Source organism: Phyllostomus discolor, chromosome 1 (assembly GCF_004126475.2).
Source record: "Phyllostomus discolor isolate MPI-MPIP mPhyDis1 chromosome 1, mPhyDis1.pri.v3, whole genome shotgun sequence".
NCBI classification, from domain to species: Eukaryota; Metazoa; Chordata; class Mammalia; order Chiroptera; family Phyllostomidae; genus Phyllostomus; species Phyllostomus discolor.
The window spans coordinates 214,587,230-214,610,274 of NC_040903.2; the positions used below are offsets into that span (position 1 = coordinate 214,587,230).

The 23,045-nt window shown below is 59.6% G+C and overlaps 1 protein-coding gene across 1 annotated transcript in view; it reads right to left on the reverse strand.

The window, feature by feature from the left end:
* BCL11B (BAF chromatin remodeling complex subunit BCL11B) overlaps positions 1 to 23,045 on the reverse strand; it is a 93,644-nt gene that overhangs the window by 54,718 nt on the left and 15,881 nt on the right. Inside the window, 2 exon segments of the mRNA XM_028508053.2 lie at positions 259 to 331; positions 333 to 475. Coding sequence (XP_028363854.1) covers positions 259 to 331; positions 333 to 475 — 216 coding nt within the window.

The following is a 23,045-nucleotide window of genomic DNA, read 5'->3' on the forward strand; positions in this document are numbered from 1 at the left end:
AGATGGAATTTGGAGGATGGGGGCGGGGGGTGCTCCTTCTGGGAGACGCTCAGAATGGGTGGAGGCGTGGGGGGACCTCCCGACCCGTGGGGACCAGGACACTGGGGCACAGTTCCCTTGGCACCCTTCACCGCTTCCCCTGGCGCCCCCCCGCCCCCAGAAGTGCCTTCCGGGGCAGGGGCCTGCACGGCCCCCTGAGTCCCCACCTTGCCCCGCCACCCCCGGGAGCCCGCCCCCCCCGCCGCGGCGTCTGTTTACCTGACAACTGACACTGACATCCAAAAGGAGCCTCCGTGTGCCCCTCACCCTGGGTCCCGTCACCCGAGACCGGGCCGCGCGCTGCAGCAGGGCAGGGGGAAGCAGGGCGGCAGAGCGCCCAGGGCGCGCAGAGGTGAGTTGATCACGGATGTGTGAGGGTGGGAGGAGGAGGCAGCTATGGGGGCCATCGCTGGCAGCTGGGCAGGCCTGCACGGCCCTGGAGAAAAAACAATAGAAAGTCTGGTCAGTCGGGCCCTGCACGGAACACGGGGCTCAGGGTGCGTGCGGCACAGGGGCCGGGGTGGAGGGCTGCAGGCCGCCCCTCTGGGGTGCCAGGCCCCGCAGGGAAGACCACGGGGGCGCAGGCAGGGGCCTGAGGGATGCCACTTCCACAGCTGCCAGGTGGGGCTGTTTGGGGCCGGAACTCCCATCCCGGGGGGCCTGATGCAGGGAGCGGTCAGGGGGCCCACTCCCAGGTAGGGGCCCCCCTGGGGGCGGGGGGGCTTCTGAAGGGTTGTGGAGCAGGCTCCATTTGGGCGTCTGTCCCCAAAAATCTGGGCCACCCCCCTCCAGGATACTCCACTGCACACCACTGTCTGCTCTGCCGGGATGGGCTATTTGCACAGGCCTGGGATACCTCCGGCCTGCTTCAGAGCACCAGGGCCCTGGTTACCCTCCAGCCTGGCGAAGGGCCAGCCGGTGCCTCTCCCTGCCCACGGTCCTCCTCGGCAACCCAGGCCCCGAGGCCTGTCGGAAGGTTTCGGACGCCCCCCTAAACCTCGGGCACTGCCCAGCACCCCTCCTCATGCCTCCCACAGTCTGACGGCCGCGGCACAGGGCTGGGGCCTGCCTGGCCTCGGCTCCCCGGCACAGCCTGCATTTGATTTGACCGTTTATCTTAAATGGCTAAGAGACCACCAGGGCAAAACATTTGTGTGAAGCCCTTGCCAAAACCACAAGTGAAGAAGCCCAAATTCCCTGGGTAAATAATTGAGCAGGGAAGCATCAGAGAGACAAAAGAAAACATCAACAAGAGCACAGGCAGCTGGGCCCTGGGCCGGCGCTGCCAGGGAGGCCGCCCGACGCCGCCCCGCGCCCCACTCAGGCCTGAAGGGGGTGGGGAGCCCGCCCGACCCACAGCCCCACGTGGGGTCCCCCGTCCAGAGGAGCCACTGCGAACCCACTGCGGGCCAGGAGTCACGTGTCCGCCTTGAGTGAGCCCTGCCCACCATGCCATGGAGTGGGGCTTCCCATACCCATTGCCCAGACCAGCAAACTGATGACGCGGCTGCAGGAAGCTGCACACACCAGTGCACCAGCACACCCGCAGCCAGCCCCCCAAACCCTGGCTGCCTGGCTTCAGAACCGGGGTTCTTCCCCACTGACCCAGGAGTAGGGGCATTGGGGCGACCTCCTACTAGGCAAAGCCCAGGGCCTGAGATGTTTCTGAACCGAAGGCCTAGGAAGGATGTGGCCAAGGACCCCATAAGCAGGTCCAGCCGCAGAGGCTGAGCAGAAAGCAGTGCCCCAGATGGAAGGCAGGCCCCCAGAAAGGTCAGCACTTGAGGCCAGTGTCACCTGTCTCCTCCCGGAAGTTTTGCCCTGGCCAGTCCCCACCTGAAACCCCCTGGACCCTGCACATTTGACCCTGGCCACTATGGAGGCCCTGCTTACAGACCACGGAAGGCTCTGGATCTTCCATAACTGTGTGGAATGCCTATTGCAACTGGCCCGCTCAGCACGGCGGATCATGCCCTTTCCACGGTGGGGAGGCTGAGGCTCAGGGAGGTGTGGAACTTGAACCCAGTTGTGTCTCCAAAGCCTGCATGTGCCTTGCTTCCCACCTGAAGCTGCAGCCAGGAGGAGTGACCAGGGCACCCCAGGAACCTGAGAGGGAGGGCCCTGGTGACCGAGGGGGGCCTGAGGGTCTGTGGGCTCAGTCGAGCCATCAGAGGTGCAGCAGAGCAAGTCCAGGTGGACTCCCAGATTCTGGGTACGGCCTCGACCCGGCCACAGCAGGTACCGGGCTGAGAAAACCAAAAGGCGCCCCTCCCCGGGCCTGGTGACATTGCCCACGCCGGAATCGAGCAGAGCCTGTGTCTCCGCGGTCGGAGGAGCCACAGGGCGGGTCCAGCAGCACCCCCTCCTTCTGGGGAGGCTGGCTCCGGCCAGAGTCCGTGGAGGCAGGGTCACCCCCAGTTCAGGGAGGGTGGGGCTGGGCGGCCCCTGGAGGGGCTCCCACACCTCGTTAGGAATTCTCACCTTGCTGAGGCCCACCTGGGCACTGCTCCAGGGCCGGCTCGGTGGAGGCAGGGGAGGGGCCCGCAAGATGGAGGGGCTTCCACTCCTAAACTGCCCGCAGGGGCCCTCGGGGGTGTCCAGAGGGGGGTTCTGGGCTGGAGCAGCTTCAGAACCTTCTGGAACTCCAGAAATCCTCTTCTGAAGCCAGTACCCAAGTCCAAGGTGCTGAATTCACAAGAAGCCACCTATTGCAGGACTGCACGTGTAGGAAGAGTCCGGAGCAGGCCCGTGCACAGAGACAGACGGAGCCAGAGCAGGGGCAGGGAGGGGCGGGCACTGAGAAGGTGTCTGGGGGGGGGGCGGGGGGGCGGGGGGGCAGGTTTCTTCTGCGGTGACAAGGCTCTGGCATTGGAGAGCAGTGGTGGCAGCCCAGCACCGTAAATGTGCTCAGAACCACTGCCTGGACACCTTGAAACGGTTGAAGTGGTGAATCATATGTTTGGTGAATCTTACCTAGATGTTTTTTTTTAAAGGTCAAGGTGAGGACTGCCCCTGGCCTCGGCGCCTGTCCCAGGCCACCTCCCAGCACCCCCTCCTCCTCAGGGGAGGGGTGTCAGCCTTGCAAAGTGCAGCCAGGGAACCCAGGACACTCGGCAGGGCGCCTGCGGCCCCGTGGGGAGAGCCCGACAGGCGCAGAGGAAGCTGGGAGCTCAGAGGCGGCCCCGGAGTCAGAGGCCTGGGTGTGAATTTCTCCTCTGCCGCTTCCTGGCCCCGTGACCCAGGGTCCGACGCCTTCTCTGAGCCCTGGCTTCAAAGGGAGGTCAGGACACGCCTGGCCAGAGCCACGCTTCTAGTTAACACTCACCACATCACTCCTGTGTTCTCCATTCTAGAACTTTCCCTACCCGCCCCCCACGGGAAGGCACCCTACGAAGCATGCATACCCTGCGGGGCATTCCTGCAGAAAACACTCTCTCTGGGCGGGTTCCCCTTCTGAAACGGTAACAGACACACGAGCGTGGCGGTATGCGGCCGGGGGACCGCAAGACGCCATTCCAGCTTTACCGGGATCCAGGTGGCTTAAGAGTAAACCCCTGGCTGGCTGGATTCCTTACCATGGAAGTTCACTTTCGTCAGGGAAAAAGAAACAGACAATGAATACATGTATTGCCTGGTTTAAGCCCAGCAGCCTTCCCAGGAGGTCGGTGATACGACCCCCACCCCCACCTCACAAATAAGGAAACTGAGGCTGGATGTCCAGCACCATGGGGCTCATAGGGTCAGAATCGCCCCCTGAGCACCCCGTGCAGCGAGGTGCAAAAAAACGCCCAAACACCAGGCCTCCCCGGAACGTTTCCCGAGCTCCCAGTGAGGGTGTAAGGTCCTATTTTCACTGCATCCCTTCCGAGGGGGCCTGTACCCCGGTTCCCTTCTGAGGGCCCTGCAGATGGTCCGGCCCCACGCCTCACACATGCGCACTTCCCCAGCGAACACGCCCACACCCCCCGGCGGGCAGACACAAAACCTCGCCTGGCACAGCCCCAGCCCGGGTTTCAGAGGGATGGGATTCTTTCCCAGCGCAGACTCCTCGGGCGTCCCCTCCCACGTGGGAGGGTTACAGTCTCCCAGCCAGGAAAGCGGCGCTGGAATACTCCGTGCAGATGTATATTTTCTCCCTACCGGTGCCTTTCAATTGATACATTTTTTTAAAGCCAAGAACTCCTACTGATAGTGCAAAAATGAGTCATAGATCCAGGAGGGCGACAGACAGACAGGGAGCCAGCGCCTGCGAGCGAGGCCACTGGCAAGAAACCTGACAATCCCCGAGCCCCCCTCCCCCCACGCCAAGACATTAATTCTCACAAGTCGGAGAAAATTACTATGCATGAATGCAAAAAGCATGATCAGGAGTAATTAACATGGCTTCATATGCAAATTTTATTAATGCAGAAGTACAAAGTCATTATGCAAATGAAACTTACGTCAACTCTCTTGACAAATATTCATCGCCGAGGCTCAAGTTTCTCCCTCTTTATTTATTTATTTAATTTTTCCTCCCCCCCCTCCCACTTTCCCCTGCATCTTTATTTTTTTTTTAGGGGTGCAGGTTGGGCTGGTGGCCGCTCTGGCAGCGGCAAGCCACCAGGGACTGTTTGACAAGTTTGCAAAGTTGTTTTTCAACCGGAGAAATTTATTCTTGCATTGTTGATTTTTTTTTTTTTTTTGGTTGTTGGCAGGTACAAGACAGCTCATAGGAGAAGGGGAAAAATAAAAAAATAAAAAGCTCTGGGCAGCCAGCAGCCAATCAAAACGCCAGAGCCTGTAATGAGGGCGATTGATGGCTGTTTGGCTTTTACTGCAGGGTAATGAGGAGGGGGAAAATATGAATATTCATGAGGCTGTGCTCCTGCCTTTGATGATTAAAGAAATTTTTAATATTCAAATAAGCGCTTGCCAAGTGATTAACAAAGAACATGCACGCAGAAATATGGAAATGGGGGCCGGGAAAGATTCGAGAGTGGAACAGACCGCAGCAAAGGCAGCCCCAAATTTCATCAACAGGATAGGCAGATAACCCAATTCGCACGTGGGCAAATAAAAACATTTCTTTCAGATCGCTTAAATATTTTGCCAGCTACTTGGTCTTAAGGATGATGAAAATGCTCAGTGTTAAGGGGCTAGGGGCGGGGAGAGAGGGGGGGAGAGAGAGATCACAGGAAGTCAAAGGCATTGCTCACATTTAAGGATCATTATCCTGATTCCAGCCCACCTCCCCCCACCTAACGGGAAATCGGGGCTCTTTTTCCGGTTTGCTGGAGAGAGGAGAGGGAAGGGAGCCAGCTCCGGCTTAAAAACCCAAGGCCGGCCTGTCATTCATTGCTTCTCAGGGGTGCGGGGGGTGACGGACGGTGACCGCTCGAGGGGGAGGGGGTGTGATTTGGGGGAACCCCAATCTGGAGGGCTCAGTGCCTCCTCTGGACTGGAGCCCCTGTCAAAACACACGGAGACGCTGAGAGGTCTCAGACGTCCGTGTGGGGTCTGGCCTGGCCCTCGCAGGGCCGGCCACGTGGGGACCAGCTGCCACCCAGGGAAAGCACCTCCGCCGGCCGCCGGCTCCCACTCGCTGTCTGCTAGGGCCGAAGGCTCCTGTTTTACCAGCTCCAGCACGCTTCCCGCGGAAGTGCACAGCCCCGGCATGAGCTGGTAAAAACGACCCCCGCAGTTAAAACGCGTCTAATTAGCAGCCGGTGACATCCATTTTGGCAATTTCCTATTCGAAAGAAGTGGAGTGCCACCTTCAATGAGACAGCTTAGGTGCTCACCAGACAGGTCCCGGCCCTGACCCGACATTTGGAGGGGGGGAGCTGGTGGGGGGGGTGGGGGGAGGAGGGGCGGGGGCAGGTAGAGGCAGGGGTGTGGCTAAGACAACGGGAACAGAGGAGGATTCTAAAGCACCTTCTTTGTACTCAATTTCAGAGCTACAGGGGTCCTGGGGGGGGGGGGGCGCTCAAAAATAAATTCCTTCAATCCACAGGTATTATTTCAGGGCTTTTTCTTAGTGTTTAACTACCAAGGTCTGGGAGCCAGCAAAAACGGGAACTTGTTTTATTTCACTATAAAAATATACAGAACAGTGAAGCAGAGAGGGATGCAAGCAAGCGTCTCGGGGAACACGGAAAGTCACGTGTAACCTGCAAGCCCAGGGGGTAAGTGCCGTGCCCCCCGCTCAGCTGGCAGCACCAGCGCGCTTGGGGGACCCAGAGTCCTCTGTGGGGAGGTGGGGCTCCCCAAGTTGCACTCCCCACCCCCAAATTCTCTTTTCTAAGTCAGGTGCCCATCACCCATCTCTGGGCCCTGGTTGCCATGGGCTGGGGTTTGGGGGTGCATGAGTAAGTGTCCTTTAGAAGGGGATCAACAGGAAGGAGCCATGGGGCCCCACGGAGCTTGCACAGCTGTGTCTGAAGACAGAGGAGACGACGTGGAAACACAGTTCGAATCCACAGCCTCTGCTGAGACTGCCTGCTGACAACACAGCCCTTCCTGGAGGCCGAGAGCCGGGCTTCTGAGGCAGGTGAGGGAGCTGGTGCGCATGCTCACCGGCTGGGCCTGGCTGGGCTTCCACAGGGCCACTCGAGGTGGGGGCACAGAGGGAGGGGCAGGGGAGGGGTGGGCTTGCCAGGGGCCCCCAAGAACATCTCTGGGCTTCCACAGTGACCATCCGGAGGCCCCACGGGCCGCCCACAGCCCTGTGTGGACCACAGGGCATCACCCAGGGCCCGCCTCCTCCAGAAGGCCTGGCCACCAAGAGGAAGCCAAAGGCACAGCCCTCTTAGCGCCTCAGGCCTGCCTGCCCTCCTCCGGGCCCCTCCCTCCTGCACGCGGAGATCTGTCAGCGCTGGTGAATCACCGCCTCAACTATTTCTGCTCCCCGGCACACAGCACATTTAGTGCACCCCGGGAAAGGGAGAGGCAAGGCCCCTGGGACGATCGTGCTCCCAACAACAACACCAAAATCTATTTTCCCCTCCACCAGGGCCGGGAAGGGAATGTCCTCCCCAGCAGCTGCATCTTGCGACTAGAAGCAAGCTTGGGTACAGCCCTTCCCCGGGTCCAAGAGGCTGCCGACCCCAGCTTCCTCAAGAAGCAAGCCGCTGGGGGCCGCTGGGCTACTCTGGGGCAGCAGGTGCCCTTCCTGCACCCCGAGCCAGGGACGGCTGAGCTTACGTCACAAATGCCCAGCCCTCCGGTGGTGGTCCTTCCTGGGGGGTCACAGAGGGCACTGCAGACACCGCCTCAGACGGAGGGTGTGCCCCAACCGTCCTCTGCGCATGACACAGGGAGCCGCCCAGGCCGACCCTGCAGCGGGCACCCACGGGGAAAACAGGAAGCTTCCACACTGCTCTGGTGCTGGGCGCCCGGGGAAATCCCTGCAGCTCTCTGAGCTGCCGGAGCACACGGCAGAAGCCTCACGGCAGAAGCCTCGGGCCCCAGCCGGGAGCTGAGGCCTGCGCGCCCCGGCTTCGGGACCCACGCAGGAAACAGACGCGAGTCCCCTGGGGCGCTCTCAGCAGGCAGGGCCCACGGAACCGGGGCCCCGGACCCGAGAACGGGCCGGCCCCGGGGACAACAGAAGGTGAAACCATGTGTCACGCTAGTTAGGACACTGTGGGCCTACACACCTACTACACAGAGATCACGCATATGTGCGAGAGCGCACAGATACACACACGTCTATCAGCAAAGTGGACGTGCAAACAGTGTCTGCTCGCATCCCCAGGAGTCGACGGGCCGAGGACACACTGGAGGTGACAGAGTCTCTACATGTCACCAGCAAAAACGGCAGGCCGACACCTAGAGAGGAACTGCCCCTTCTCCCTGAGTCAGGCCTTCCGGCCTGCCTCCACCTGCAGCAGCTCCGGCCCTAAAACAACTCGTCCGAGCTCCTCCGGCAGTTTTTTCCCAGGGTGCGTCAGGACCCACCAACGCCGCCCCCCCTCAACGCTCACGACGCGCCCCTGGACCCTCGGCACAGCCCATCAGCTGGAACAAGGAGCCGGATGAGCCATCTGCGTTCCAGGCATGAAGAGCTGGGGGCCTGGGGTCAGGAACCGGTGGCCCCTTTCCGATGGCATGTCACGGCCAGACTCCCCTGCCCAGCTTGGCCAGGCGTCCCTCAGACACGGTCCCATGTCCCCGTAGCTGTGTGTGTGTGTGTGTGTGTGTGCACGTGCGTGCTGAGGGGGGGCCTAGTCAAGACTGAAGTCACATGTCACATGAGCAACATACACCAGGAGATCGCTCCAGCCAACCGCACGTTTTTCCTTCCCAGCAGCACCCACGGTGCCTGGCGCCCGAGGACCGACCGACCACCTGCACACACTGACTCCGGACACTCGTGGAAAATCGGGGCCCCTCAGACATCACGTTGACATGCGGGCGGGCTCAGGAAGCGGTGGTCTCCACAGACCCCGCCACTGCTCTGGCTCAGCTGCCTGGCGCACGGGAGGAGGAAGTCTGAACCCTGGGAATCCGGGAGCGTTCCGAATGAAAATAGCGCAGCCCGGCCAAGAAAAACCACGCCAAGGAACGGGGTGCCCGGCAAGGAGGTAACTGTGATGACGCAGGCCGGGAGGAGCCAGGAAAAAGGGGCGCAAGCCCAGGTGCAGGGGGAGTGAGGGATTTCAGGGCTGTCGGCATCATCCCCTTTTTTCAGCATCAGACCATAAAGTTGTACCTGGGCAGGAAGGAGACGGGCGGCCCCCAGGGCCCTCCTGTTTGTAGGTGGGTTAAAAGGTTCACGTGGTTAGTGGAAGAGGGCGGGGTGCAAAAAAAGGAAGAAAAAGAAATCAGTGGCAGGAGAGAGGACCCTGCTATAGTTGAAATGCAGTTTTTGGTTTTAGTCGTAGTTACAAGAGTTACAGGCGACTGGTCTCTCCTACTATAATAAATTTTTTTAAAGTCCAACTCTCCCCTGGGTTTTGTTGTTCATTCTTTTTTTTCCTTTTCATTTCTTTTTACCTTTGACTAACAGACATATAGACTATTGAGGTTCAATGCTTTGCATCCCATAAGAACAAAATTTTTCCACGGCCTCTTTATGTGTCCAAGCCAAGCCTGAAATGTCACCCAAGCACAGCACAGGCCTGTAATTACTTCCGACAAAGTCGCTCCCTCAACTGAGTTTTCCGTATGCAGATGGCATTTAACGCACACACGGTGAGCCTGCCTTTCAGCACAGGTAGCACCTGACGCCTGAGATCACAAATCCTCCTCCACGGGAGCAGCCTGACAGGTCCCTCCCTGCTTTATGTTCTGACGTGAAACCCACTTCCATCTCCTAACGCACCCACGGCGGCGTCCGGTGCGTGCGCCACAGAATTTGTAAAAATTAACACTTCGCAGGATTAGTCTAATAAAGACGGTTGGCACATGCACTGGAGTGCCGCTGCTCCTCACGATTCCGCCGAGCCACACTCCTGACGCCACCGCCACGGAGGTTTACGTTCAGCTGAGGTTCATACCGCTATTTAATGGGATTACAGAAACCGGGAGCGGGGTCCTCTGTGGGAACGGCACTTCTGCTGCAGAGCAGTCCCCTTAGAAACGGGGGGGGGGGGGGGATCACAGCACGCTGACTTGGAGTTGGCTGTCATTTTTTTTTTTCCCCTGGTTGTCTCTGAAACAGATGTGCCGGACCTCAGACCGAATTCACTCCAGAAGCCTTTGCAAAGACTCCCGATAAGTCAAGCCTCGCCTCCTGGCATTTATTTGCTTTTGAAACCATTAAAAAAATTTTTTTATGAAGGGATTAGCCAAAGAACATATATGCATAACCCACAGACACAGGCAACAGGGTGGCGACGGCCAGAGGGGAGGGAGGGGGTGGCGAGGGAAGAGGGGAGGGCGAGGTGGGCAAAGGGGAGGAAAATGGGGACGTCTGTTAATAGTGTCAACAACGAAGGTAAAGTAATAAATAAATACTTCTTCCCTACCAAAATAAATCTTAGCCGGCAGGCTCTCTCGGGCTGCAACTCTCTGCCCAGCACCCCATCGTGACAGGGACTTTTCAGACACCCCAAAACGACGTGGTGGAGAAAGAGGCAGCAACGGGGACACCTCCCCAGCTTTGCTTTACAGAAACAATGAGCGCGGAGCCGGAGCCTGGCGCGCTCCAAGCCCCGGCGGGGACGACACTCCACTCCGGCTGTAAGCTCAGAGCAAGAACCCAGCAGCGCGCACGGTTTCAGGAGGCCTCCTCCTCCGAAATTAAACAGACATGAAACTGACCAGAAATAAGGGGGGTTCGGGGGGCGGAATCTTGGCACCACATCAGCCAAAGCGGCAGAGAAAAGGAGGCCTGGGGCTGAGAGCAAGGACCCTGAGTCAGCTCTGGGCCGAAGCAGAGGCAACCTCTCCTGATCAGCCGGTCTGCCGGCCGCCCCCTGCCCTGGAGCTGCCGCCAGCAGACAGAAGTGAGCCCTGTCTCCAGACCCCGCCACCGGTCCCTGGGCCTTGGGGGTGACTGGGGGGCGGGGATTTTTTTTTTCTTCCCTGCCTGCATTTCCATAACCTTATTCTACATCCTCATTTCTTCGAGGTGGGGCAGGGGGTGGGGGGAACATCAGTGTCACTGAAGAAACGTCACTCTGTTTTGCAAAATCCAGCAGCTTCCTTGGCAGCAAGAGAGGCTGGCTGGCATTATCCCCTCATTTGACAAAACTACTATTTCTGGGCATGAGCTCAAAAACAGGTAGGAAGCAAATGCTGAGAAATAAGGAAGTAAAAACAGCCAACAGATTCTTCACTACCAGGAACGCCAAGCATAAACATGATTTATTTAGCTGTGTGGAGCGCGTCTGTCCTCCACGCAACTAGGCGCCCACTCGGGTGAAGGGGACGGCTGGGGGGCGGGGGGAGGGGAAGGGGCAGTGGGGAGGGCCACGGGCGCCCGGAGAGGAGGCGGAGGGGCTGCCAGGACTTCCCGAGCGGCTCCGTTCGGAGTTTTAGGAGAACAAGACTCTTCTGCCCCCGAATACATGCATGTGTCAAAGAAGGCAGCACTAATCTGCTGGTTAATTAACGAGCTGCCACTAACAAAAGAGAGAAGACCCAGTTCATACAAACAGTGTTTACATGGGCGTTGCGCGATCCTGTAGCCCACCTCCCTTCCCTTTTTTGCAAGCCGTGTGGGCCGGGTGTCAGGACAGGCACGGGGCCCCTCAGGTGGGGCAGGGGTTGGGGGGGGGGTCCAAGCTTCCGAGACTGGACCTGGGAGAGAGGAAGGACTCTGCCTGCCCTCCCTGCCCATCCCGGCATGCCCACATGGAACCGACCGAGATCTGTATCCAATTACGCAACACCAGCCAGCCTCTGGCTCCGAGCCTGCATCAACGAAGGCTACGGGGGTCTGTCTCGCCAACCCCCCCCAACTCCAGCTCTGATGCTGGGGAACCAGGGCTCCCACAGGTCACCTGGGAAAAAGGCAGAGGCCCACACTCCCCCACTGCCACCCCAAAACTCAAGCCCGAGGTCTTGGCCTTGTGGGGGTGAGCCAACCAAACGCATAGAGCAAGCATGTGTGTGTCCTAAGTGGCGAGCCTAAACCACAGGTTCGGGGCCCTGCCAGCGGGATTCCTGTTGAAACTCCAATTCGGGTCACTCAGCATTTGCTGGGAAAACAGAACCCAAGCCTCTTCGAAAGGAAAACAACCACCACAAGTAAGACGGGGCCCCAGCAGGGCACTTGGGGCCTCTCACTCTCCCGGCGAAGGGGCCAGTTCAGAGCAGCAAGCTGTGCGCTCGCTCTGTGGGCACAAATGCCCATTTCTGTTCGCTTCGAGAGGTGGCAGCAAAGGGGTTTCTCACCGGTCTGTACCAAGCTGCTTCCTCACCTGCAACAAGCAAGACTGTGCACTTAAAGGCTGCCTGCTGTATGCATGCCTCCCTAACCCAAGTCTGCTGCGCACCCGCAGCCCAAGTAAGTCCTGTCTTTCTGGAGCCGGACACCAAATGCCAGGAAAGACACCTTTTCTGGTGTAGTCAGCTCCAGGGCAACAGCAAACCCAGGCTGTGTTAGAGCTCTGAATCCCATGGGGGTCCCCAAGCAAGACGCCGGGGCACAGTCCCCTAAAATGAATGGGAATGGGACAGACAGGTTTCCCATTGGTATTAGGTCACTAAATTGAAAATTCAAGGACTCTCCCTTACACGCCCCCCATCCCCTAATTTTTCCCCTTACCTTGACCATGACACGCTACACACGTAGCATGTGATTCCTGGTCCTTCACAAACCAGTCACCCCACCCTGGGGACTGAACTACGACAGTCCACTCTGTGTCTTTGGAATCAGCAGTCACTCCACTCCTAGGGAAAGGTGTGTTCTCACACCTGGATGGCGGCAGGGGCGTCCCGGACTGGACATCCCCATAGAACAGACGAAGAATCTACGAGCCGGTCTGCCCTGGGCCGTGCGTGAGCAGACATCTTTGAGAGTGGCGGTGCGTGCCCACATGTGGAATCGGTGCTTCAGCCCTGAGGGGCCCCTCCCTGGTGGCCCAGCAACAACAAACTCTGATCGAAGGTGTCACTGGAGCCCTGAGAGGCCACACTTCTAGAAAATCCCATAAAGACATCTAGACTTCTGAAAGCAGTAACACTGAAGATGCCTACCCACACCTCCAGAGGAGGCCTTCCTGGCTGGGATCCCTCTGACTACCAATGCCACTGGTATTTATTTCAACACAATCCAGCTGACAACATCCCCCGCTCCCAAGCAAATCTCCCGCACACGGCTCCCGAACAAAAGCCAGGCAAGTCACCTGCACCCTGCAGACTTGTCACAGCACAGCACACTGCAGGGCAGCCCACCCTGCCCCGGGGACACAAAGGGGTGTGCCTCTCCAAGAGCAAGAAAAGGGGAGAGGGGGCCCCCACCACTCTGCCCCCAGCCTTAACCTAAAACTAGAGGGAGAAATCACCAGTAATTTTTATCACGGATGAATCATCAAGAGAAAGAAAACAGCTAAGTCTTAGGCCTCCTCCTCCTCCCCTGTGTAATAGCCGTTATGTCAGCCAACCACAGGTTACCTGTCTTCCAGGCAAAACATAAACAATTACCCCACACACACACCTTGTTTCCCAAAACCCTAAAACGGACATCCTTCCACACCAGGGAATTGCGGGGACCTAGGACAGGGCACCTCGCACACTCCTCACACACTCACACGACCAGTGTTTTCTCTCCCTTTCTCCAAAGGGATCCGGTAACGTGAATATTAATCAAACACGAGAATCTGCCTTTTCAGTCTTGGGCCGTGCTGACGGCTGGATTGTGATCTCTGCCCGTCCTCACAGACACTCAAAGGCAAATTCTGTCTTGTTGCAGCTGCTGGGAATGGACGGCTGAGACACCAACCAGCAAGTTCAGGCAGATATGAGAACCTTCCTGCCCCGGAGTGCCAGCAGCTTTTTGAGTTTCCAAGTGCTGAATTTGTTACCTTTTCCGCAGGGCCTTTCAGAAAAGTAAATTGACAAATACCTCCAGAGTCCTCCGACAGAAAAGCAGGCTGCTAGAGGTTTGGGTTCACTCAGTGGGAGGGGTTTTTTGTGTTTTTTTTTAAAGATCAACTCTTACTTGAAATGCCACGAAGGCATGGTTACAAAATACTGCATTTCTGAGAACACAGAAGGTGCAGCACCCTGTGATGATCTGGTCAGCCCAAATCATAAATAGATATGTACATGCATATTTTTTTTAATTACCTTGACTCTTGTTGCAGCCAATTTCTGAATAATGAAAATGAGAGATGTGGTCCCAATTCCAGCCCCGAAGAGCTGTCACATTGAAGGTAAACTTTCATCTCCTCCAGCCCAATAGCACACAGTTTTATTTCCAGAGGAACAGCTTTGGGGAAATGTTTGAACATTTCCTTCGGAGCTTTGTGGCAAATCCACTGGGCGTCCAGCCCCTGCTTTTGTGGGTCTGTAAAGGGCTGCAGTGCTTTAAACAATTGGAGGCCAATTTTTAAGAGGCAAAAATAGAGACTCTTAGCGACGTGACCATTAGCATACAAATTCTCCTGGAGGGAGAGCATTGTAAAAGAAGGGGGGGCTGGAGGCAGGACCACATTAATTTCCTGCAATTCCACGAGGCTTTGTATCCCACTCGAGTGGAGGGTTCCATTCCCACACAACTGGGAAAACACTTTTGTTCTCGAGTGTTTTAAAATCCCAGCCCCAGGAATTCCCTCTAGAAAAGTGGGCTCCCCCTCCCACAGGCAGGGAGTGTGCAGAGAACTCCACAACAGCCCGTTCTGGACAGGACTGTTGCCCCAACGGACACTAGATGCACAAGGAAATCTCTGAGGCTCGTTCCAACCGGGCCTCGCCTGGATCCTGAGACCTGCGGGGCTCTGTCGGGCCAACGTGAGCTGAGAGGACCCTTCCGTGCTTTGGCAGCAAGAGAAGGGGGGATCCCGGGGCCCCCCAGGACTCAGGAACTCTGCCCCAGCAAGGAACCCCGCCCCTCCCCCGCGCGGCAGTTTCGGGGAGCGGGCCACTGGCAGGTTTTCAGGACACTGAGATGCCATTCCCCAGGCCTGAGGCCGTCATTAGCCCGGGTGCGCGCCCACGAGCCCAGGAGAGGGCGGCGGGTGGAGGAGGGGCGGCCCCGCGCGCACAAAGGGGCCCCAGGACGGCGGGCTCCCCGCCCTTGACCTTGGGTCTCCGCCTCCATCCATCTCCGCCCGCTGCCAGGGAAGGGAGCTGGCCCGGGGCCAGGGGCGAGCTCGCGGGCCGCAGCGGGGCGGGGGGCCGCCAGGGGACGGGACTCAAGGGAAAAAAAGACTCAGGGGCAGCAGAGCGCTCCCAGGAAACCTGCATTCCAGCTCCCCCCGGCTCCTTCGGGGAGCTGGGTCCTGGGGCGGTCCGATTCACTGCACGCCTCCTGCCCCTCAAAGCAAAAGTTGCACGGAAGCACGACGGACGCCCCCTCCCCTAGGCTTACCCTACGACTCGCCAGCCCCCCCGCCTTCCTCGGACCCCGGCCGAGAGGGGGAGGGGAGCTGTCACCGGAGGAAGAAAGGAGCGCGCCTTCCCGGAGAGGCCAGACGCGTCCAGGGTCAGCTGCGCCCCCGCCCGCCCCTCACCGCCCCGCTCCGGCAGCTGGCCCATTAAGCCCCCGAATTATGCATGGGCCTGGAGCCCCCTCGGCCCTCCCGCCCCAGGAAGGCACAATCAACGTGCGCGGCGGGCCGGGCCGGGCCGGGGGAGCCGGAAGGAGGTGGCTGCTGGCCGTAAAGCCTCGCGCCCCGGGCACAGGCGGGCGAGGCCGGCTGCCCCGCGCCGGGCAGGCGCGCCCAAAGGCCGGAGCGGTACCCGGCGGGCAGCAGCACGGACCGGCGCAACCATTACGTTGCCAGAGTGGCTGCCCCTTCCCCGTGCAGGGTCCGCGAGCTGCGGGCCGACCCTGAGCCCCCGCCGGAGCTCGGCTCCACCCGCCTCAGAAAAGGCCATCGTGCGCCCGGACTTGGACTTACTTAGTGAAGGGAGACTAATGGACCCCAACCTTGGAGCACCCCCCAGGGGGCGGAGCCTGACGTCTCCCGCCCGCAAGGCAGGAGGAGCTCTGTCCCCGCCCCCTCCCGCGGGGGGAAGGGATAATTTGCAGGAGGTGGGCAAGGTCGAGGGAAGTAGAGGGGGCCAGGCGGGGGGAGGGGTCGCTGGAGATCCGGACGGGGGCAAAACGAGTCTTGCAAGCTGCAACCGCCGGAGCCCTCGGGGAAATTGCAGCAGCGGTGAGGCAGGTGGTTTCGTGGGAGCGGGAGGACAGGGTCAGGCTCCGAGCTGGAAGGAGGTTGGTGCCCACCGCCCCTCCCCCCAGCTTGCTAGTCCTAGAACGAGCCAACCCAGGCCCCAAGGCCGGCGGCGGCCTCCATGTCTGGAGTCTCCACAGCACGTGGCTTTCCGTGTCCTGGACCGCGGCGCTGGGGACCGCGGGGCCCCCGCGACACTGGATGCCCCTTGTTTGCCCGCTTGTTTCTGGAAATGGTTCTCTCTCTCCCCTTCTCTCCAAAGCAAAGGCCGGGTCAGGAAAATTACAGACTTCTCCTCCTTCTCAGGGAAAGTTTTACAGGCCAGTGATGTCAGTGATGCAGGGAGAAGACCACACTGTTTAGGTTGCTTAATTGGCGGGCTTTGAACTCTCGGTGGGAGAGGGAAAGAATCTGCTTGGCTTCCTTGGAGAACTCGGTTTTGTGGGGTCTACCAACCTCAGCCGATTCAGCCAGCTGCTGGGGCGGGAAGGGGTCATCGAAGGTCTGTCCTGTCTCTCCTTAAGGGAGAGGAAGACTCAGACATCCCACTGAGCACTGGACAGCCCCCAACCCCAAGGGAGGACCCCCCTAGGATCCCGTTTGGGGGGTGGTAGGCTCTCCAAATGCCATACTCTGCCCCCAAAAGCCTTTGAAACAAAGCCAGGGCTTTCTCCCCTGCATTCAGGGATCCCTTTGGCCCCCGAGGTCAGGAAGGCGCACCGTGTTTTCTGGACACAGAGGGGTCGGACAGCTGCCCTCACTCGAGCCCCATGGCAATCCGGCCCTAGGGGTGCGGGCCAAGGACTCCGCATTGTGGGTTCATCTCAGGTGGGTGCTGCCCCACCCACCTGTTTGCACCTTTGAGTCTCCATCCATCTGCCTGTCTAAGGAAGGCTGCTGTGTCCACACCTGCACCCCGAAGGCTCCGGAAGCTGGCCCAGGACTCGGCCCCCGGGGGTCAACAGCCCCAAGCGCATACTGCGGCCCCAGGCCAGGCGGCTCCCGCTGCCTCTGTGGCCCACCCGCACGGCTGCGGTCCTCTGCCCACCAGGAAGGGCCGTGTGGCTGCTCTTCCCCACCCAGAGGAGCCCAGAGCCCCGGTCTCCGCGCTGTCTGAGCGTCAGCGGCTTTCCCAGACCTGCCTCTCAGCAAGGATCTCCCCTCTCCCGCCCAGGCCCAGGCCGTCCCCTCTCACCCCCTCCTCCCCTCTCACCCCTACTCCCCGCCGGCACAGCCCCTCCTTCCTTCCACATCAAAAGCAGCAGGCCAGCCGGAGGGACCCAAGGAAGCTCACTGAGAGAATAGGAGGCCTAGAGGCCCCGCCGCCCTGGGCCCCGCACCCTGAGCAGGCCGCCATGCACAGCTGCTCCCCGGGCTCCATGAGGGCGGCCGGACATCCTGCCCCTGAGGTCCCCGGCCGCCACCTAGCAGTGCTGGCGCCAGGCTGGGTCCAGATTCTGTGGGGCCTGAGGTTTGCACAAGCTGGGGGGCCCTCCTGACAAGTCAAACACCGAAGCCCACCTCCAGCATTAGGGGCAGCGCCTGGGCACACTCAGCCTCAGTCAGTGCCCGGACGCCCCCCCCCCCAGAGGAGTCCACACGGCTTGGAGCAGGGAGAGACCCCGTCTACCCTCTAGCATAATCGCTTTCATCTCCAGCCACCGATTTCTCCCAAGAAAACACTCACCCACTGTGTCACAAACGAGGGACGCCAGCGGGTCTGGGTGGGGGCTGCTGGGCGGGAAGGGGGTCTAGGTGGGAAGCTGGAACTGAAGCCCCCACCCCCGGCTAGGCCCTTGCAGCTGTCAGAAACCCCTGGCAGGGGTTCCCCCTTCTCCCTCTCCAGCTCAGGAAGCGGGGGGCGGGGGGGCATCTGCTCAAGGTCACACACAGCGTGTCAGCCACAGAGCGAGGATGCCTTCCTGAGTCTGGGGCCTGAGTCCACGAGCCCACGCACCCCCCCAGACTGTGCACCCACAACACCCACGTGCCTGTTGCCACCCAACTGCGCTGAGCGGGAGTCAGCTCCTAACAAGACAGGCTTGGCACAGACGGCAGTCGGCACGGGGAGGGCAGGGGGAGGCCCGCTGTCCTGACTCTTTGTCCCCCCGCTAGTCCCCAGGTTCCCTCACGGAGCTTCACCCTGAGACAGGAAATCACTCGCTGCCTGGCTGTGAGCAGAGGGAGCCTGTGGTGGTGACAGCGAAAAGGTCACGACGCCCCATGGAGGTGACCCAGGGAAGAACCCCATGAAGACCCAGCACCACTCTCTGGGGGTCACCGGCTGGACGTCTGGAGCCTCGTTTCCGGGCACGACCGTGCGGCTCGCTCCCAGCGGGATGGGACAAGGTGCCTAAACCTCCCTGTGACTCGGTCTCCTCGTCCACACAGCACGGGGAATGTCTGGTTCACCGCCTTTGCGGGGCGGAGGCCGGGGGTGGGACCCTGCGATGAAACACCAAGGGGTCGCCACCGCCACACCGCAGAGAAGCGTGTGACTGCGGAGTGCACCCCCGGGCCCCGAGTCGCCGACGGTGTGACCTTGGGCAGGGGACCTAATGTCTGTCTCTGCCCTGGTTCCCACTCTGTAAAGTGGGTTGACACTAACACGCACCTTAAGGGTTGTTACCTTAGCAGGATTAAACTCGTTAGGGTTTGTAAAGCCCTCCACACAGGGGCTGGTGCACGGGAAGCTGCAAGAGCATGTGTTGGATTAAAAACCCTCACATGAAAAACTCAACCTCTCTGTCTGCCCCGGGAAAAGATGAACCCAAGGGCACAAGGGTGATGGCCGGGCATCCTGATGGGGAAGGAGTGCCCGGCAGACTCCGGGGCTGGTGGGTACGCATTAGCCAGGCATGAAAATTAGCAAAGCAAAAAAAAAAAAAAAAAAAAAAGCTGTCAAACGCCTAATAAAAAACTTAAGTCAACTGCTAACTATTTACTGTCAAATAAAATCCCTAATAATAATAACGGGAACCAGGCTGACGTTGGTGAGGTTCCAGGTGCCTTTCTCTCGCTCACCTCCCTTCCCTTCCTCCGTCCTGCAGCGCGGAGTGAGGAACCACCTGCACGAATCACAGGGCCGACAGCCCCAACCTGCAGGACCACGGCGAAGATGGCCCTTTAGCTGGCCAGTGCCTTTCGCCTTCGTTTTCATTCAGCGAAACTTTCCCCTGCCACTCGGTGCTATTACAGCCCCCTTCCGAGCAGCTGACGGAGTCTGCGCGGGTCACACGCGGCTTCAGGCTACCGCCCCCCTGGGAGGCCGGCAGGCAGGCCGGGCAGTTCTGCCCCGTTCACAGGTGAGGACTCCCCGGAACTCTGCAGGGGGAAATGCTTTGTCCCCAGCCACAGGGCTGGGCAGCCCGGTGTGGCCAAAGGTCGCCTGTCCTGACGCAACAGCGCTGGGTCTGGGCTCAGCCCTGCCAGCACCAGAGACACAGGCCCAGACAAGTCCGTTCTCGGGGGAGGACGGGAGGGTTGGCCACGAGAGCCTTCCCGCCCAGGCCAGGAGGCTGGAACCCCGCTTTGCACCCCACGGGCGCCTCTCTGTGACCAACAACAGCCGACAGTACACAGGGACCTGGCTCTCGCACACACTGTCTCCGTCACACCTCAGGAACAAGCCTGGAAGAGGAGGAAGGTTGTCTCCACTTTATAGGAAACGGAGGCTTGGAGAGCTGGAGGTCAGGGAAGTCACTGTGGAAACCAAAATCCCGGCCGGGTCCATCTGAGTTCACCTAGAGCTCTCCTTCCCGCCCTTCCCGACCCCGCACCCTCACCAGGGAGTGTGCAGACAGCCTGAGGGCTCCTGGCCTCACGGGCAGGGGTCGCACCTGGGACCAGCTGCAAGGACCCCCTTGGAAGGGGTACAGAGGTAGCACCTGCCTCCAGCGGCCCTGCTGGCCTCTCCCTAAAAGCCTCCACACCCAGTGTGACCCACAGAAGCCAGGCAGACCCGGGTCTGATGCCACTTTGTTGTGTGACCTTGGGCGAGTCCTTTAACCTCTCTGAACCCCAGTTTAAAGCAGGGTTAGAAATGTCTATTTCAAAGTGGGGTCAGAGAGGTATTGTTTCAAAGTTGCTATCTATTTCAAAGTCAGATAACCCTATAGCATAGTGGGGGTTCCCAGGCAGGTCCCCTCTTCCCCTCCACCCATCAGCCCTGCCCAGGCTCTGGGGTCAGCCCTGCAGTCCCCGGCACCCCCCAGCCTGAGCCCAGGGCCACCTCCCTCGGAACACGCCACCTCTCCTTGGTGTAGACAGAGCTAATAATTAGCTGTCACGAGTTAATAATAGAAAAAGCTAATCCGTGCCACGACACACACGGATTTAACCCGTCTTCATTTGGAGGGAAAATAACAACAAATGTATCAAATGCAAGTTTTCCCAGACAACCCGTGAGTGAGTTTATCTCCCGTTTCCAGCACAAGCAAATTATTTCGTTTCTGCCACTGGCCAAGCTAATATTCTTTTTTATTTCGCATTTACTTTACTTATTTTTTAAAGTCTGAAATGAACATTCTCAGAGCAGCGTGTGAGTCCTTCGGCTGATGAGAAGTCCTGCTTTCTCCAACCTTCGGTTCAGCCACGGGTCACCAGCACCCCACACCACGTGCGCCATCGGTGGTGCCCTGCGGGCCGTGGGACCCTCCCGCCTCCCCAGGCGCGCCCCTCGACCTTTGGGGCTCAGATGTAGACTTCCAGGCGGGTGGGGCTGTCGCAGCCAGGAGCTGCCTGCCACCTCCAGCCCGGGGGGACCTGCCACCTCCTATCACCGGCTGCCTGTCTCCTGCGTTTCTTCAGAAATCTGACATTTGGGGTTGGGGGGGAGGAGGAAGAAAAGGCAAGAGGCAAACTTCTGAGTGACAGCTGATGGCTCATTCCTCCCGTTATAGCTTCACCTGGTGACGGAAGAGGTGGCGACACCCGAGAACCCAAGGACGGATTGCCTGCGATCCAGAGCCCCCCCCCGCCCCGCAGCAGCCATGGAATGGGGGTTCCAAGGAGGCTCCTGGAGACAATGGCTGAGCGAGAGAACCGAGGGAGATTTTCACAGTTCCCACCAAGGACAGCCAGCACCTCGTGCCGCCAGGCGGGGGGTCCAGGCCACCCTGCGCTTGGCTCTTTAGAAGCTGCCACTCTTCTGCCGTCTACCTCCCGCTGGACCCCGGGCTCCCACCCGGCGTAACGCAGAGGAGGAGGTGCAGACATGGAAACTGAGGCCCAGCAAAGTGACGTGCCTTGCCTGGGTGGGGGCACTGGAAGCCCACCCTGGCCGTCCAAGGCCCAAGCCCTCACTGCTCGGACCCCCGAGACCCCTCCCCAAGGCGAAACACCTTGAGAGCTTCACCATAGGACAGTAATGGGACCAAAGGTGGGGGCTGACAGAGCGGGGACGAGGTCCAGGGAGACCCACCCTAGCCCAGGAAGTGATGGAGCCGGGGAAGGGGAGGGCACTCACACATCTGTAGCACCTGCCAAGTGACGTCACAGTCGCTGTTGGGTTCGTCCCCAGATGCAGGGACTGCAGCTCAGCAGGTCGAGCCTCACCGCCCGAGGCCAGCCAGCAGCAGGGCAGCACAGCCCTGGGCCGGGTCCTTCTGCACGCAGCAGGCCACGAACCCCACACCCCTGCACCCCGGTCTCCCCGCCCATCCCAGAGGACGGCTCAGAGACTCCTGCTCAGTGCAAAGCCCAGAAGCCCCCTGGTGCCCCCCCCCAGGGTCTGCCATCTCCCTCGGGGGACAGACCCCGAGGGCCATCGGAAAACCCACAGAGGCAGGGAGGGGCCACAGGAAGGGATCTGAAGACTCAGAGACTCTCCCATCGGCGGGCACGTACCGGAACCAGATGCGGGCGCCTGACTCGGACCTCTGGGCCGAGGCCCTCACCTCTGACCCCCTCCGCCCCGCTGTCCCCAGATGGGACTCAGTCTCCACGGTGCCTCCTCACCCACAGCGGACGCTCGGGGGGCGGGGCCAGGGCCCATAGCTACACCCCCCAAGGGCAGGGGCACCACCTGCCCACCCCGTGGCCGAGTTCTTCACGAGGGACAGAACAGCAGCCCTGGAGGCCACCTTTCCACGTGCTCTCAGCCCCCGTCACCCCTCGAGGGCCGGGTGGGGGTGCCGCAGGTGCGCCGGTGCTGAATGAACGAACAAACGAACGAATGAATCCCTTCAGGAGACACAGCTTCAGAAACTTCCTCCTTCCCTTCTCCTATTTCTCTATCATTTAAAAGAAAAAAAAAAGGAACAGTAACTGCTCCCTTAATCCCATCTCCAGAATCCTGTCCCAGGGGAAGGGTCGACCCGGGGGGTCCTACCCTGACTGACAGAATCCCAACTCAGTTCTCACCCTGGGGACGCCCCTAAGGGCAGAAGGGACCCCAACTACGTGCAGGCCAGCCCTGCCCACCCATCTCTGGAGCCTGGCGTGCAGAAGCACCCGGCGGCAAGGGGGACAGCATGTGGAGTGCCCCCTGGGAAAAGCACGGCCCTCCTGGCCACAGTGGGCACCTCAGCTCGGAGGGCCAAGCCAGGGGTGGAGTCCCAAGAATTAACAGCCGCCGGACCTGGGCACAGGGGTGCAGGGAAGGGCTGGGGCATCCCCTGCCAGCCAGAGCCGGCCGGACAGCGGGGCCCACAGAGGCCCGGGCGCGGCCCGCGGAGCCCGCAGCTGCGTGGGGTTCCGGAAGCCCAGGCGGAACAGCGCCTGCGATGCCTCGTCCCTCCCTTAAAATATAAAGACTCAATTATCTTTGAGCAGCTTGCTTTACACATGAATTGACACATTTATTTTACAATAAATAACGGAAAGTTATCTGTGTTTCCTTTACTGTTAATCTACACAGAGAAATAATAAACAGGGCTCGCCTGCAAAAATGCAGCCGCTGCAGCCCTCGGAATTCAATTAAGCTAAAATAATTAATGCTCCCACCCTATTAAATGACTTTATACATTGGAGCCCCTGAAGTTTTATTCTTTAATCTTTCCTTTGTATTAAATAAAAAAAAAAGTTGGTGCGGAAGGAGGGAGAGAACGGAGGGGGAGGGGGGGCGGGGACCGGGAGCGAAAGACACTGAAGGCCAGCGAAGGGGACGGTCGCCTTCCTTCCGCGGACACGCGCGGGTCTGTTTTGTGCCTTTGATTGAAATAACACCGAAAACGCTTTGAACAAACGCATCTCTTTCGACTTCAAGGGGCTCTTTTACATGCTCCTTCAAGA